The 16,519-nt window shown below is 36.8% G+C and overlaps 1 protein-coding gene across 7 annotated transcripts in view; it reads left to right on the top strand.

Annotated features, from left to right (window-relative positions):
• The first annotated feature begins 17 nt into the window (after positions 1–17).
• Positions 18–16,519, top strand: part of DNAI7 (dynein axonemal intermediate chain 7) — a 129,968-nt gene continuing 113,466 nt past the window's right edge. For 3 of the 7 annotated variants that reach the window (XR_013179591.1, XM_077170325.1, XM_077170323.1), the window contains exons 1-2: positions 43–141; positions 3,217–3,234. Coding sequence is in view for 5 of the 7 variants with exons in the window: in XM_077170325.1 (XP_077026440.1) it covers positions 139–141; positions 3,217–3,234 (21 nt within the window). In the remaining 2 variants the exon portion in view is untranslated. Of the gene's footprint in view, positions 142–3,216; positions 3,235–16,519 lie in introns of all 7 variants that reach the window. The other 4 variants (XM_077170328.1, XR_013179592.1, XM_077170324.1 and 1 more) reach the window with 4 other exon arrangements.

Below are 16,519 nucleotides of genomic sequence, written 5' to 3'. Positions count from 1 at the left end.
GTAGGCTGGTTAGGGCGGCGCAACCCTCTTTTCCTGGGGACTAAGTGGGTGGGGCCTGTCGCCTTGACAACTTGGGAGCGTTGAGTCACTTTGCTCTGAGCTTCGACCTGCCCCGCTGCGGTCGCTGCTTCTAGCATCATGGTGAGCAGGGGAAATGGGGAAGGCAGGTGTAGGAGCGAGCATAATTCTGCTTCATCGGTGTTAAATGATGGAATAAGAGCACGTCATATTTTAGGGATGGCGGGGTGCGTGTAGGTTTAGGAAAGAACTTATACCGTGGGGAAGGTCGGTCCTCTCCTGCTTGCCTTCGGGTCCTGGGTCGCGTGAACAGGTGGGAGTCCCAAACTAGTTTGAGCGTTGGGGTGGGGGTTGGTCAACGCGGTCTGCTGGCATCCTAATCTTTCCCTATCACTAAACTTAAATTTTTTCCCCAACTTTCAATAATAATAGACTTTCCCATTAAATTGCCTTTTTATTGCAGCTTGGCGGAAATTTGTCTTTTATGCCCTAAGTAGTTAATTGAAAGCTAATGCAATTTATTCCGGTTTGAAAAATTATTTTATATGATTCAAAGAAAAAACTGCTACGGACAATGTTAAGCAGGCAAAAGGATGGCTGTTCACCGGCTGCTATACCAGGGCGAAGAATTCAGCTCCCTAGAAACAAAGGACAGCAAGCTTTCTAAATACTGGGAGTGGGTTGGATGAAAAGCACTAGAACATAGTAAGGGGGGTTGAGCGCTAAGATGTGTGAGTGACTTACTGAGGTTACGATTAGGACAGTTTGGTTCACCCAGGTGGCTGAGGGATTTATCAAGATGTGATTAAGAACACTTGGTTCAGAATGTGTTCCTTTGCTGTGATTAGGCCATCCAGAGCCTTTAAGGTCTGGGAGAGAGGAGGAAAGAACTATGCATTTAGGAATCTCTCAGACACCGAAGTAGCCAGGGTTAGAGGGAGAGGGGACATGGAGGTTGAGGATGAGTTTGATATTTAAGTAGAGTCTGAAATAGTTTTTTCTTTGCCCTTCCTTGGTCTGCAAGATTAGTTTCAAGGTAGTCAGGACAGGAGATGGAGTCGGTGGTGGGGACCAGGAGTAGGCTGGCAGGTTGGCCAAGAGAAGGAATAACAGTCTTTTTTGGTCAATGGTCTTGCATGGGGCTTTGAATTGTTTTGTGATCCAGTGTAATCAGACTGCTCTGCATTTATTAAATGCATGAAATATTAATTTTGATAAATATTTAATAAATATAGTATTAATAAACAATAATTAATTTTATTAAATATTCTTACTTCATCAATTTCTCATTTTTCTTTTTCTGCGCCAGCTCAGATGTCGTTTTCTCAAAGTAGACAGGCCAACATGTAGCTATGAGATTATCTCACTTCATATTTTCTTAAACATAATGTCCGTTGTCTTCTGTGATTAAAACAGAGGTAGTAGAGAATGCAATTACTTATTTCATTAAGGAAAATTGAAGTGCATTCTTAGTGCTTGGCAAACTAAAGAAAGATGAATATGGAAATCCTGGTTATTGGGAGTCCAGTCCGACTAAACAAATTGACCACAGTACAGTTTTATAACTGTAACAATTGAAGTATATGTAACAGAGTAACGCAAAGTAGAAATAATGAAATTTGGAAGGTCCAAAAGGGAAGAGAGGTGGTGTTTAAGATGTGTTTTAATGCGAATATGAGTTTACCCTTAATGGTGGGAACAAATATGGAGTGGAGAGTAATTCTGTCAGGGAGAACAGAATGCTAATGGTGTTTAAGCAGACTCAAGATTGCAGATAAATTGGGGAAACTTAATCAGCACCTGTTAGTTATTTTCCAGTGGGTTCTTGGGTTCCTTCCTCTTAGAACCTTCTAGCAATGTTTCTCAGTGTAGTCCTTGTGACTTTGTTTCTAGTACATCTGGCGTGCTTATTAAAATTGCAAATTCCTGGAACCAGTTTCAGATCTAAATAGTGAGGGTGTGAGGGGGAAGAATGAATGTGTATACTTTAGCCCAAGAATATGCTTTTTTAATAGGCCTCCCTTGTGATTCTTAGGCTGTACTTTGAGAACTGCTGTACTACATGATGACTTTTCTTCTGATTTATAGGAGGGGTGAGGATATGCACTCATTTCGAAGCTACTTCACATTAAAAGCAGTAGTGAGAGATGGCAGTTTACCCATCTTTAAAACGTGACTACTGGAGGATAGGGGCAATGCTCTTTCATATTCTGCTGCATAGTTCTTATTTCAAGATGGAAGCATATTACCTATTAATTAATAGCAAATATGATAGTAAAAATAGAGCCGAAATATGTTGTCTCCAGCACCTGAGGGCCATGTGTGAAAACCATTAATACATAGTTGCTGAATGATTTAATGAAATACATGAAATTCTTCAAGAAGATTTAATATACTGATTTCTATTAATTTTAACATTTATATTTTATACAGTAGTAAATATATGGCTTGGACCAGTTTTTCCATAGATAGCTCTTCAGATGTGGGAAGTGTATAATCTTATAGTCACAGGATCTCCTACAAATTTCCTACCAGAAATATGAGACACATGGGCCTCATCAGGACATTACAAATGGTGTTACTGAAAAATATTTATTATTGTAATACCATACTTTCCAAAATAATTTCCAGAAACTAATGGATCTGCTTTAAAACACATTGCTGAAAAGAATATTCATTTTGTTCCAACCTTGCCAGCTTTAGACAGCTCTGACCCTTTCTATAAAAATCAGCAATCTAATTGTACTGAAAGATTATGTCTTTATACTATGAGGTCATTCCCACACTTGCAAGGTTGAGGTTAGTACCACTAATTAGTCAATGATTGTGGTAGTTTGGAACCCTTAAACTAGTATCTTCTTGACTGGTACTCTATTTAGTGACAGGGCATTTCATTAAACATGGATTATTGATTGGTCATAAGGAAAAAAGTCTAAAATCCACTTCAAAAGTTGCATCTATGAGTGAACTACCTTAGTTTTTTTAGACTTATTTGTAATTTTGTGTGAATCCTTTTTTTGAAAAAACTTTTAATTTTGAAATAGTCACAGAAAAGTTTCAAAGTTGGTACAGAGTTCCTTTATGTTCTTTCCCCAGCTTCTGCTAATTTTTAATGTCTTATAGCACCATGATGCTTTTGTTAAAAGTACCTGAATTACTTTAAAAACTTATCAATATTTTTGTTTTTCCAACTTTTAGGGTCCCAAAGCAAAAAAGGTGGGTAGAAATTATTTTCTCAAAATAGCTTTCTAAGTACTTAGATTATACTAATGGAATTTTTAAACATTTTTCTAGTTAGTTTTATTATACTTCATAGAGTTTACAAAGATTTTTTTTTACATTTTTATTGTGATTTATGACGTATATATACACACACAAAAGCAATAATTTTCACATTTTAACATATAGTTACAGAACAGATTTCAAAGTTGGTATGGGATCCCATTCCACAATTTCAGGTTTTTCCTTCTAGCTGCTCCAAAACACTGGAGGCTAAAAAAAATATCAATACAGTGATTCGGCATTCTTTGTTGTATCTCCTCCTTCTCCTCTGAACCTTCTCCCAATCTATAGGGATCATTGAACTATGTCTATTCTAACTTTTTCATGTTGAAAAAGGGGTGTCAACAATATAGGATATGAGCATGGAATTAGTTGATGCTTTTGGAGAGGTTTGTTTCAGGCCTTATCTGGCCTAGGAGCCCTGTGGATGTTATGGGTTTCTGGAAAGTAAACTTAGCGCATGAAACTTCTGTAGAATCCTATGTAGGAGGAAGGTAATGATTTTATTGCAGAGTTGAGCTTAGAAAGAGAGAGACCATATCAAAGCAACAAAAAAGGTTTCCTGGAAGCAACTCTTAGGCATAATCATATGATAGGCACAAAGTTTACTTTTTAAACATTAATGCTATTTAAATCATAGAACAAGCCTTTACAAGAACAGGACAAATTTCAAATTTGATATATAAGAAGAAATATTCAGTTTCACAAAAAATTTTAAAATAGTTTTTAAGGTTTTTACTTTTGTTTAGATTTGAGGGTTTTGCTACTTTTTCTTGAAAAAAATGTTAAATTAGAAACCTCTTTTCTTCAGTCCAGATAAATGCAATGACAATTGAGTTATAAAACCTGCTGTGACTTAAAAGTAGACCCATAGGGCAATATAACTTTAAGGGGGTTGCATGGTAATAACACATACTTGACTTTTTTGTATGGTGTAGAAATTTGAGATCAACAAAGGATTATATATGTAGTATGCTCTTTCCTCTCTCCTTCACCTTATAGACTTATACTTTAAGGTAGAGATTATGGAGTCTTGGCTGGCAGGCAAGATTTAGCCCACAGAAATATTTTGTTTGGCCCCAAAAGTTTTGTTTTAAATAAGTTGCCTGAGTGATTTCACACAGAAACCTGATTTCCACCTTTTCTTGGAAAATTTGAAACCTAGAAGGCAACAGGTTGCTAGAACTGAGTAGCAGCGACCACTTCAGCAACTGCTGAATGCTCTTCAGTTTGCCATAGTCCTGAACAGGACCTAACCTCTTATCTCATTTGCCTGCCTGGTTCCAATGGGTATTTGGATTTGGAAAGCCTACCGTAAGGCATATCTAAAAAGTCACTTCTGTGTTAATCTTCCCACCATTTTCTCTTACAGAATCAGGTACACTCTCTGTATTCCCACACGTATTGGTAAATACCTCAATTATAGCCCTATATCATTTAGTATAATAATTTGTTTATAACTATAAGTTATTCATGGTTGAGAGCATGCCATTATTTATTTTTGTGTCCATAGCATTTAGCACAGTGCATGGCACCTAGTAGACTTTCAATCAATATTTGTTGAATGAATGTGTGAAACCCCGTTTAATGTACCACCACTTAAAAATACTTGAGCTCTTGATTTTTAGAAGAAATGCCTATATAAATGTATTTTTATTCAGTATCTATACAATGAAACATTTCTTTCAGAAATACTGTTTGCTTCTGTTAATCACTAGGGCCCACTAGCAACCTGATACTGTTTTAAGGGCTGTGGGGATAATTGAACAAAATTGCCCGGAACTGTGAATACCTTCCTAGGGGTAAAGCATTCTGGAGAGGCCCTCTGTGACTCTGCAGTCATTTATTGGTTTATCTGGGGGCTTCTGTTTTCTGCTTTAAATTGTGAAATCCTAGAAGGCATTGTTATAAATATGAAAACTCATAATCCCAAGTGATTTTGGTGCCTAATCATGTACACATGGATGCTAAATAAATGTTTTTAGATTATTGCATTTAAGTGTTGTTTCCCTTAGAGAATGGTAAGATTCTCCATATGAAGTTTGAAACCAAACACAGGGAGCAAATCACTTACTTGCTGTTAATTATCTTATTTTTTATTTATTGTTATTAATAACTATTTTCTTAATTATTTACTCTACTTTTAAGGATTGTGGTTTTTGGATGAAGTGAGTCACATTTCATCTTAAAGGAAATTTACAGTAAGGAAAACACTTACTACATACAAATAGGTAGTATAACATTTTAAAGTTTTTTTAAGAGAAAAAGTAAATAAATGCATATGGTACAAAATTAAAAGCACCTTAATAGATGGAAAATTTCTTTTAACCCATGTCTATGGTCACCTTCCCAGAAAAACCACTGCAAATCTTTCTATAGATTATTTAAACATAAAAAACTGAACACAGACACATATCCTTTTATCCCCCCCACAAATGGGAGCTCTCAATATCTTCCGTTTTTCAGTTAACAATGTTGAATTTCATTAATTCCAGGATACTAGTCTTTTCACAGTTTTGCATCACTGAAATTGAGAAGTATCTTACATTGATGGCATCTTACAATCATTGGAGAACTGGATTGAGAGCCATTTCTTCCAGAAAAGATGTTTGCTTTTCTCAGTCACTTGGGCTTACTACCAACTCAATACTACTTTAAATTAAATTCTCTGCTTGAGTTTTTTCACAATGATAGTATGAATTCAAACCGCAAATCCTCATGAACTGGCTTGTGATTTAAATTCTTGGGAAAATTATTTCTCTTCCTTTTACCCAGCATCAGGGTTGAGACATACAAGTTTCCTTGCTCTCCCTTTCTGTGTCATGGATTTATTTGTCTGTACCTATATACAGCTTTATAAAAGCATCTTTTGTTAGACTTCCATCTTGGGCATTATTTCCTTTTTTTGGTAATCATAAATCAAAGATGTACCTTATATCTGATGGCATCTTCAATTCTATGGAATATGTGTAAACCTAGGGACTTATGTTTCAGCACATTGAGATTACTGCTTTTCACAGCTGCATCATATTCCATTGAATGTATGTACCATGCTTTTTATGTTGTCTCTATTTTTTGCTCCTTGAACAAGGCAGAAATGAAGATACTTGTATTCAAGTCTTTGCAAACGTATGGAAGATATTTATGCATTGATCTAGAAGTGTTCTGGCATGGAGAGAACAGCAGCAAGCAAGACAACGTCCCTGCCCCTATGAAGCTTACATTCTATTTGGGGTGGTGGGTGAGAGAAAATAAATAATATAATTTAAGTTAGCTTTGAATTAACAGAAATGCAAGTAAAAGTTCAATGAGCAATGTCAGGCAGGGTGTAGCCGTGATGCTATTGTACTGTGTTAATTAGTGTCCCCTCAAACTTCCTGTCTACCTGGAACCTGTGAGTGTGATCTTATTTGGAAATAGGGTTTTTGTACTTGCAATCAAGTTAAGATTAGGTCAAACTGGATTAGGGTGGGCCCTAAATATAACATGACTGATGTCCTTATAACAAGAGGGCTATCTGGACACAAAGACACAGACATACAGTAAGAATATTGTTTCAGCATAGGCAGAGAATGAAGCTGTGTCTACAAGCTAAGGATGCCAAGGACTTCCAGCAACCATCAGAAGGTAGAAACAAGGAAGGATTTTTCCTTAGACTATTAGTGGGGGCAAGTGGGGGGGCACTAGGGGGCATGCTAGGCAGAAGAAAAGCTATTGCAAGAGCCCTACTTGGGAATAACCTTGATAAGAATACCAGTGTGGTTGGGATGACGTGAGAATGGTGGAACGTGAAAGATAAAATGTCTGAGCGGTGAGCAGGAGCAGTTCACATAAGTCCATGTAGGCTATGGTAAAGCTTTTCAGTTTTATTCTGAGCCTGATGGAAGGTGATGTGATTTAATTTACATTTTTAAAGGATCACTTTGACTGTCATGTGGAAAATTAACTTCAGGAAAGCAAGAGTAGAAATAAGAGGGCCAAATGGTAGCTTTTGCAATAATCTAGGGTAAAAGTCTCCACACCAAAGTAAACCTACTTCTGTAAATAAATTGCACTCTTAGAGATACACAAAGATTCTCCAAGGGATGCAAGGAGGCAGATAATTTTATGGAAATAAATTTCCAGATCAACTTCCATATGTACCCTTTCCTGAGAAAATCTTTCAAGATGTCCTGCTTCTTTGCCATTCCGTCCTCCCTTTTCAGTTACTCTTCTGACTTATAAAGCAGACATCTCTCATCCATTCTAATATAACTGTGTCGCATTGCCCAAGGGTCTGTGGTATGAACAAAGGGATAATTCAAAACATTAGTGTTGACTAAGCTCTCTTTAATCAGGGCCCCAAGGGCCTCTTGTTTCTGTCTTATGTGTCTTTTTCTTTCTTTCTTTTTTTATTCAGGATCTGGCACATGATTTATTAACTCTGTTACTGGAATAGCATTAGTTTAATAAATACAGAATATATATATATTTGTATAAAATACGTATCATTAAGCTTAAAAATTAAATATAAATTTTTCTACTAATCTGTATAATATTTAAAACACATTTATTTTATATTACTACATCAATCTTGTGATCGAATCCTCTAGAACATAGTTATTCAATTTTAATGGACTCATGCATGCAGTTATACATAATCTATGACAAAAGCTTCTTTTCTAGTGAAGTATTATTCTATCAATCTGTTTAATGATATATCATCAGAGAAACTTGAGAAATTTCTTGGGAAAGGAATCAAAAGTTGTGATGATCTAAAGTTAGAATGTGTTTGCTCTGGAGCAGAGACTGGCAAACATTTATCTGCAAAGGGCCTGATAATAAATATCTTAGGCAGCTATACTACTCTATGGATTTATTCTATTTGGAATTTGTTGTCCTCTTTGATTTGCATATTTATGTATTTTATGAGGGTTCAGAAGTTTTCCTCCATTATATCTTCAGCTGGCCTTCTTATCCTTTTACTATTCTCTTCTCCTTCCGACACCAGAAATTCTCATATTTGTACACTTTGTGGTGTCTATCATTGCCTCAAGATTAAGTTGCAGTTTTAAAATTTTTCTTGCCATTTGTTGTTTTGAAAATTTAAGTTCAGTTGTCCTGGCTTCTAATTCAAATATTCTTTCTTCTGCCTCTTTAAGTTTACTGTTATGAATCTCTTAATATACTTTTTAAAAAAACCTTTTGTTGACAAATCTTCACACGCATACAGTTCATACTTGGTGTACAATCAGTGGCTCATGATATCATCACATAGCTGTGTATTCATCACCATGATCATTTTTACAAACTTTGCATCACTCCAGAAAAAGAAATAAAAAGAAAAAACTCATACATCCCATATCCCTTACCTCTCCCTCTCATTGACCACTAGTATTTCAATCTACCCAATTTATTTTACTCCTTATCCCTGCTGTTATCTGTTATGGTACAGGGTCATTAAAAGATTCCACATGAGAGAGCGAGTTAAAGCTTAAGGGGTTTATTGCTAGAAGAAACAGAGAGCAAAGGGAGAACAGGCAGGTGGGAGTCAGCAAAACCTGCTAGTGAAAGAGAAAGGAAAAATGACTCAAGTTTCTTTCTGACAGCTTGTGATTTTAAAGGAAAAACAGCCCCAAGAGGGGTGGGGTTGATGTGTGGCCACAGACATCACCGGGAGGATGTCAGGCTGGTGCAGATCATGACATCATCCTCATGGTTATCTGGTCTGGCCTCTGGAGGGTGGGGTGTTGGCACGTTTGTGCTCACTATCTTGCCAGCACATCAGGTCCTGTCAGAAGAGCTGCTGAGGGAGAGAAACTGAAGGGGCCCCCATGCCACAGAATCCATTTTGTATGTTAGGTTTATTTTCTGATACCTGACATTATTTGTTTTTTTATCCAATTTTTTTTTCTCATCTGTTCATACACTGGATTAAAGGAGCATCAGACACAAGGTTTTAACAATCACAGTCACATTGTAAAAGATATATGGTTCTACAGTTGTCTTCAAGAATCAAGGCTACTGAAACACAGGACAGTTTCAGTACTTACCTCTAGGCACCCCAATGCACCATAAACTAAAAAGGGATACCTATATAATGCGTAAGAATAACTTCCAGGATAACCTCTCGACGGCCTGAAATTTCTCAGCCATGGAAGCAATATTTTGTCTCATTTTTCTCTTCCCCCTTTTGGTCAAAAAGGCTCTCTCAATCCCATGGTGCAGGGTCCCAGCAAATCCTTGGAGTTCTGTCCCATGTTGCCGGGGAGATTTATACCCCTGGGAGTCATGTCCCATATAGGGGGAAGGGCAGTGAGTTCACCTGCCAAGTTGGCTTAGAGAGAGAGACCACATCTGAGCAACAAAAGAGGTTCTTTGGGGGTGACTCTTAGGCCTAATTTTAAGTAGGCTTAGCCTATTCTTTGCAGGCATAAGTTTCACAGGGTTGAACCCCAAGATTTAGGGCTCAGCCTATTGATTTGGTTGTCCCCACTGCTTGCAAGAATATCAGGAATTCTCCTAATGGGGAAGTTGAATATATTCTCCTTTCTCCCCATTTCCCCAAGGGGACTTTGCAAATACATCTTTATTCACTTCCTGTATTAGTTAGAGTTCTCTAGAGAAACACAATCAACAGAGAACACTTGCAAATATAAAATTTATAGAAGTGTTTCATGGAATCTCAGGTAGCACATGAGTTTTTGATGGTTTGTCCAGAGTGATCCCCCAATGAATCCCAGAATGATTTGATCAGTGACTGGAAAAGTATTTCCAAGCACCCTTCGGGGAATGGTGAGAGTGGGGAGAAATTCAACCTCCCCAAGTTGAATTCTTGATATTCTCACAAGCAGTGTGGACAACCAAAGCTATAGGCTGAGCCCCCAGTCTTGGGGGTTGTTCACATGAAACTTAAACGCACAAAGGATAGTTCAAGTCTACTTAAAATTTAGGCCTAAGAGTCACCCCCAAGAGAACCTCTTTTGTTGCTCAGATGTGGCCTCTCTCTCCAGCCAACATGATGAGCAGTCTCACCACTCTTCCTCTCTCTGCGTGGGACATGACTCCCAGGGGTGTGGACCTTCCAGGCAACGTGGGACAAAGATCCTGGAATGAGCTGAGACTCAGCATCAAAGGACGGAGAAAAACCCTAGAATGAGCCGAGAATTAACATCAAGAGACTGAGAGAACCTTCTCGACCAAAAGGGGGAAGAGTAAAATGAGGAAAAGTGTCAATGGCTGAGAGATTCCAAACAGAGTCGAGAGGTTATCCTGGAGGTTATTCTTACGCATTAAGTAGATATCACCTTGTTCAAGATGTAGTGGAGAGGCTGGAGGGAATTGCCTGAAAATGTAGTGCTGTGTTCCAGTAGCCATGTTTCCTGATGATGATTGAACAATGATATAGCTTTCACAATGAGACTCTGTGAATGTGAAAACCTTATGTCTGATGCTCCTTTTAGCTACTATATCAACAGAAGAGTAGAACATATGGAATGAAAATAAATAACAGGGGGTAATAGGGGGAACAGATGTTAAAATAAATTCAGTTTGAAATAGTGGTAGGTGAAGGCGAGGGGTAAGGGGTATGGTATGTATAGTTTTTTTTTTCTCTCTATTATCGTTTTATTTCTTTTTCTGTTGTCTTTTTATTTCTTTTTCTAAATCGATGCAAATGTACTAAGAAATGATGAATATGCAACTATGTGATGATATTAAGAATTACTGATTGTATATGTAGAATGGAATGATTTCTAAATGTTTTGTTAGTTAATTTTTTTTAATTAATAATAATAAAAAAAAAAAGTGTTTCACATGACCGTGGGAATGCAGAGTCCAAAATTTGCAGGGCAGGCTGTGAAGCTGACAATTCCGATGGAGGGTCTGGACGAACTCCACAGGAGAGGCTTGCCAGCCAAAGCAGGAAAGAAGAGCCTGTTTCTCCTGAATCCTCCTTAAAAGACTTCCAGTGATAGGTTATGCATCACTCATTGCAGAAGACACACCCCTTGGCTGATTACAAATGGAATCAGCTGACATGATCATGATTTAATTCTATGAAATGTCCTCACTGCAACAAACAGGCCAGCACTTGCCCAACCAGACAAACAGGTACCACCACTTGTCCAAGTTGACACATGAACCTGACCATGACACTTCCCAATCACTCGGGGATGCATCGGGGCATCACACTAACCTGAACAAACCAACAAGATCTCATGCCCTGTTCAAGATTCCTTGTATTTATGGTGTTCAACTAAACTGACCATATAAGTTTAATTGGGTAATGTGCTACCCAGAATGTAAATTTTGGACAAATGTTTAGTTGGCCTCAGAACTAAACTCAGTGTTTAGTCTCACACAGAATTTAAGTTTTAAAGTATAACAATATCGTCTTTTACCCTATATTCTGACTGACCCCAGGCCCACACAGATCAGCTTCATTCATATCTTTAGTCAAAGTCTGATCCCTTTTTAACTTTTTAAATAGTACCTGTATGGAGTAATGCTGACTTTCAAAGCTTTAGAGCTCTAACTCTGAGTCTCAGGTGTTTCATAAATACCTGAAGTTTCTGGGAACAACCAGATTATATACAAACAGCTCAGTATCTCAGAAATTTGAAATAACAGTTAAATCTCCTGAATATATGTGATTGCTGTAAGAGTTTACAAGCTGCGACACTTTGCAATAGGCCCCAATCTGATATCCCATGCTCTTGACTTCAGTTCACTGAATTTTATATGATAGTTAGTCCATACGAGTGAGACATGATATTTGTCTTTTTGTTTCTGACATTTCATTCAACAAATAGTCCTTAAGGTTCATTCACCTAGTTGCATGCTTCACAACTTCATTCCTTCATGGGGCCACTCAGTAGTCCATTGTATGTAAACACCACAGTTCCCCTTCCATTCCTCAGTCATTATACCCTTAGGCCACCTCCATCCATTGTGGATCTTGAATGCTGCCATCATAAACACCAGAGTGCAAATGTCCACTCCTGTCCCCATGCTCAGTTTTTCCATGTATATGATAAACAACTAGGTTTTAGGATCTTATGGCAACCCCACCCCTAGCCTCCTGTGGAACCATCACACTGCTCTCTGCGGGGCTGCACTTTCTCAGTTTTGACTACTGTCAGTATAACGGTATGTCTCTTTCTCTGCATTTTCTCTGGCACTTGTTTCTCTCTGTTCATTTTTAAACAGTTTATTCACATATCATACAATCCCACCTATGTAAATAGACCTGCTTTTGCCATTATAATCTATATGAAGACATTTCCTTTTCTTCCACAAAGAACCCATACCTCTCCCCCATGCCCTCTACCTGTTGACATTTAGTTTTGGCATAATGCCTCTGTTATATTCAGTGGAAGCGTATTACAGTGTTACTTTTGATAATAGACTCTAACTTGCATTGAGTGTACTTTTTCATTTATACCATCCATTTTCAAAATCTTGCAGCATTGAAATTTATTCTCCATCATGCAAAAAATGCTTTTTATTTGTACATTTAATCACCATCATTGTCCACTCTAGACATTCCTAAATTATAACATCTCAGACTTTCTCTTCTACCTTTCCTTCTGGTTTCATGCATGCCCCAGCCTTTCTCCTTCAATCATACTCATATTCAGCTTCATTCAGTGTACTTTTATTATTGTGCTACAGTCAGTTGGTATTGTGCTATCCACTTCTGAATTGTTAGTCAGTCCTGTTGCACAATCTGTAATTCTTCAGCACCAATTGTCCAATCTCTACCCTATTTTTATCTCCTGATAACCTGTATTATTAACCTCAACTTTCAAAGTTCAGTCATTAATGTTAGTTCATATTAGTGAGACCATACAGTATTTGTCCTTTTGTTTCTGGCTAATTTCACTCAGTCTATTGTCCTCAAGGTTCACCCACATTGTTACATGCTTTATGACTTTATTCTGTCTTACAGCTATGTAATATTCCATTGTATGTATATACCTCAGCTTGTTTAGCCACTTTTTCATTGATGGATATTTGGGCTGTTTCCATCTCTTGGCAATCATAAATAATGCTGTTATAAATATTGGTGTTCTTGTCTTCAGGTGCTCTGAATATATACCTAGTAATGGGATTGCTGGATCATATGACAATTCTATACTTAGCTTCCTGAGGAACTGCCAAACTGCCTTTCAGAGCAGGTGTACTATTTTACATTTCCACTGAGAATGGATGAGTGCCTCATGCTCCACATCCTCACCAGCAGTTGTCATTTTCTGTTTTTATGAAACATTTGACACCCATGAATGGCTAATGGCCATTCTAGTGGGTGTCAGATGATATCTCATTATGGTTTTGATTTGCATTTGCCTAATAGCCTGTGATGTTGAGTATATTTTCATATGTTTTTTAGCCATTTGTATTTCTTTTTCTGAAAGGTATATGTTCATTCCTTCTGCCCATTTTTAAATTGGGTTATCTTTTCTTGTTGAGCTGAAGAATCTCTTTATATATTCTGGATACTAAATCCTTATCTGATATGGGCTTTCCAAATATTTTCTCCCATGTGTAGGCTGCCCTTTTACTTTCCTGACAAAGTTCTTTGATGCTCAAAAGTATTTAATTTTCAGGAGGTCCCATTTATCTATTTCTTTTTTCAATCTTGTGCTTTGAGTATAAGTTCTAGGAAATTGCCTCCTATTGCAAGATTTATAAGATATTTCCCTATAATTTCTTCTAAAGATTTTATGGTCTTAGCTCTAAAGTCTAGGTCTTTGATCCATTTTGAGTTAATTTTTGTTAACTCAAACTGTGAGATATGGCTCCTCTTTCATTTTTTTCCATATGGATATCCAGTTCTGCAAACAGCATTTATTGAAGTGGCTGCTCTGTCCCACAGGGGTTAGCTTGACTACCTTATCAAAGATCAATTTTCCATAGATGAGAGGGTCTGTTGCTGAACACTGTATTCAATTCCATTGGTATGTATATCTATTTTTATGCCAGTACCACCATAGCTTTGTGGTATGCTTTAAAGTCAGGTTATGTGGAAGTTCCTGTTTCATCTTTCTTTCTCAAGATATGTTGGCCATTCAGGGTCCTCTCCCTTTCCAAATAAATTTGGTTATTGAATTTTCTATTTCTGAAACTAAGTGGTTGGAATTTTAATTGGTATTTCAATGCATCTATAAATCAATTTATGGCATCATAGCTCTAGTTTGTCTTCCAGTCCATGACCATTTATTAGGTCTTCCATGATTACTCTTAGCAATTTCTCATAGTTTTCTGTGTATAGGTCTTTTGTGGCCTTAATTAAATTTATTCCTAAATATTTTATTCTTCTGGTTACTATTGTAAGGGGAATATTTTCTTGATTTCATGTTCAGATTGCTCATCTCTGGTGCATAGGAACACTACTAATTTTGGGGTGCTGATTTTTTACTCGGCTACTTTGCTGTACTCATTTATGAGCTATTGTAGCTTTGCTTTAGATTTTCCAGGATTTTTGACATATAGTATCATGCCATCTGCAAACAGAGTTTTACTTCTTCCTTTCTAATTTGGATGCCTTTTATTTCCTTATTTTGTCTAATTGCTCTGCTTAGAATTTCTAGCACAATGTTGAATAACAGTGGTCACAGTGGGCATCCTTGTCTTGTTACTGATCCTAGAGGGAAAGCTTTTAGTTTTCCCCATTGAGGATGATGTTAGCTGTGGGTTTTTATGTATTGCCTTTATCATGTTGAGAAAGTTCCCTTCTATTTCTATCATTTGAAATGTTCAGGAAAGGATGTTGAATTTTCTCAAATGCATTTTCTGCATCAATCAAGATGATCATGTGGTTTTCCCCCATTGACTTATTGTTATGGTGTATTACATTGATTTTCTTGTGTTCAATCAGGCTTGCATACCTTGAATAAATCTTACTTGGTCATTGTGTATAATTCTTTTAATGTGCCACTGGATTCAATTTGCAAATATTTTGTTGAGGATTTTTGCATCTATATTCATTAGAGAGAATGGTCTATAAATTTCTTTTCTTGTAGTATCTTTGTCTGGCTTTGTTATTAGAGTGATGTTGGCTTCCTCATATGAGTTAGGTAGTTTTCTTTCCTCTTCAATTTTTTTGAAAAGTATTAGCAGGATTGCTAATAATTCTTTTTTGGATGCTTTGTAGAATTCACATATAAAGACATCTACTTCATTCTGAACTTTTCGTTTTTGGGTGCTTTATGATGACCAATTCAATGTCCTTATTTGTGATTGATTCATTGATGCTGTCTATTACTTCTTAGTCAGTGTTGGTTGTTCATGCCTTTCTAGGAAGTTGCCCATTTCATCTGTGTTGTGTAGTTTATTAGCATATAGTTGCTCATAGTATCCTCTCATTACCTCCTTTATTTCTGTGGGGTCAGTGGTTATGTCTCCTCTTCCATTTCTAATTTTATTCATTTGCATCCTTTCTGGGTTTTTTTGTTGTTGTTGCTGTTGTTTTGGTTTTTGTTTTTCATCAGCCTAGCTGAGGGTCTGTTGATTTTTATTAATTTTCTCAGAGTACCAATTTCTGATTTTGTTGATTTTCTTGATTGTTTTCATGTTCTCAATTTCATTTATTTCTGCTCTGATCTTCATAATTTCTTTCCTTTTGTTTGATGTGGGGTTAGTTTGCTGTTCTTTCTCTAGTTTTCCAAGTGAATAGTTAATTCCTTTTTGTTTACTTGTTTGTTTATTTATTTATTCTTCTTCTTTTTTAATATAGGCATTTAAGGCAATAAAATTTCCACTCAGCACTTTCTTTGCTGTATCCTATAAATCTTGATATGTTGTGTTTTTGTTTTTATTGACTTCAAGATATTTACTGATTTCTCTTGTAATATATTCCTTGAGCCACTGGTTGTTTTAGAGTGTATTGTTTAGCCTCCATATTTATGAATTTTCTGGCCCTCTGCCTGTTATTGATTTCCAACTGCATTCCATTATGATCCAAGAATGTGTTTTGTATGATTTCAATCTTTTTAAATTTATTGAGACTTACTTTGTGACCCACCTTATGGTCTATCCTTGAGAACGATCCATGAGCCCTTGAGAAAAATATGTGTCATGCTGTTGTGGGGTATAATGTTTTGCAAATGGCTGTTAAATCTAGTTCATTTATCATATTATTCAAATCTGTTACTTTGTTGATACTCTATCTAGATGCCCTATCCCTTGATGAGAGTGGAGAATTGAAGTCTCCAACTATTACAGCAGAGGTATCTAC

The sequence above is a fragment of the Tamandua tetradactyla genome, chromosome 7, assembly GCF_023851605.1.
Source record: "Tamandua tetradactyla isolate mTamTet1 chromosome 7, mTamTet1.pri, whole genome shotgun sequence".
NCBI lineage: Eukaryota > Metazoa > Chordata > Mammalia > Pilosa > Myrmecophagidae > Tamandua > Tamandua tetradactyla.
This window is presented reverse-complemented; position numbering and strand designations above follow the sequence as displayed.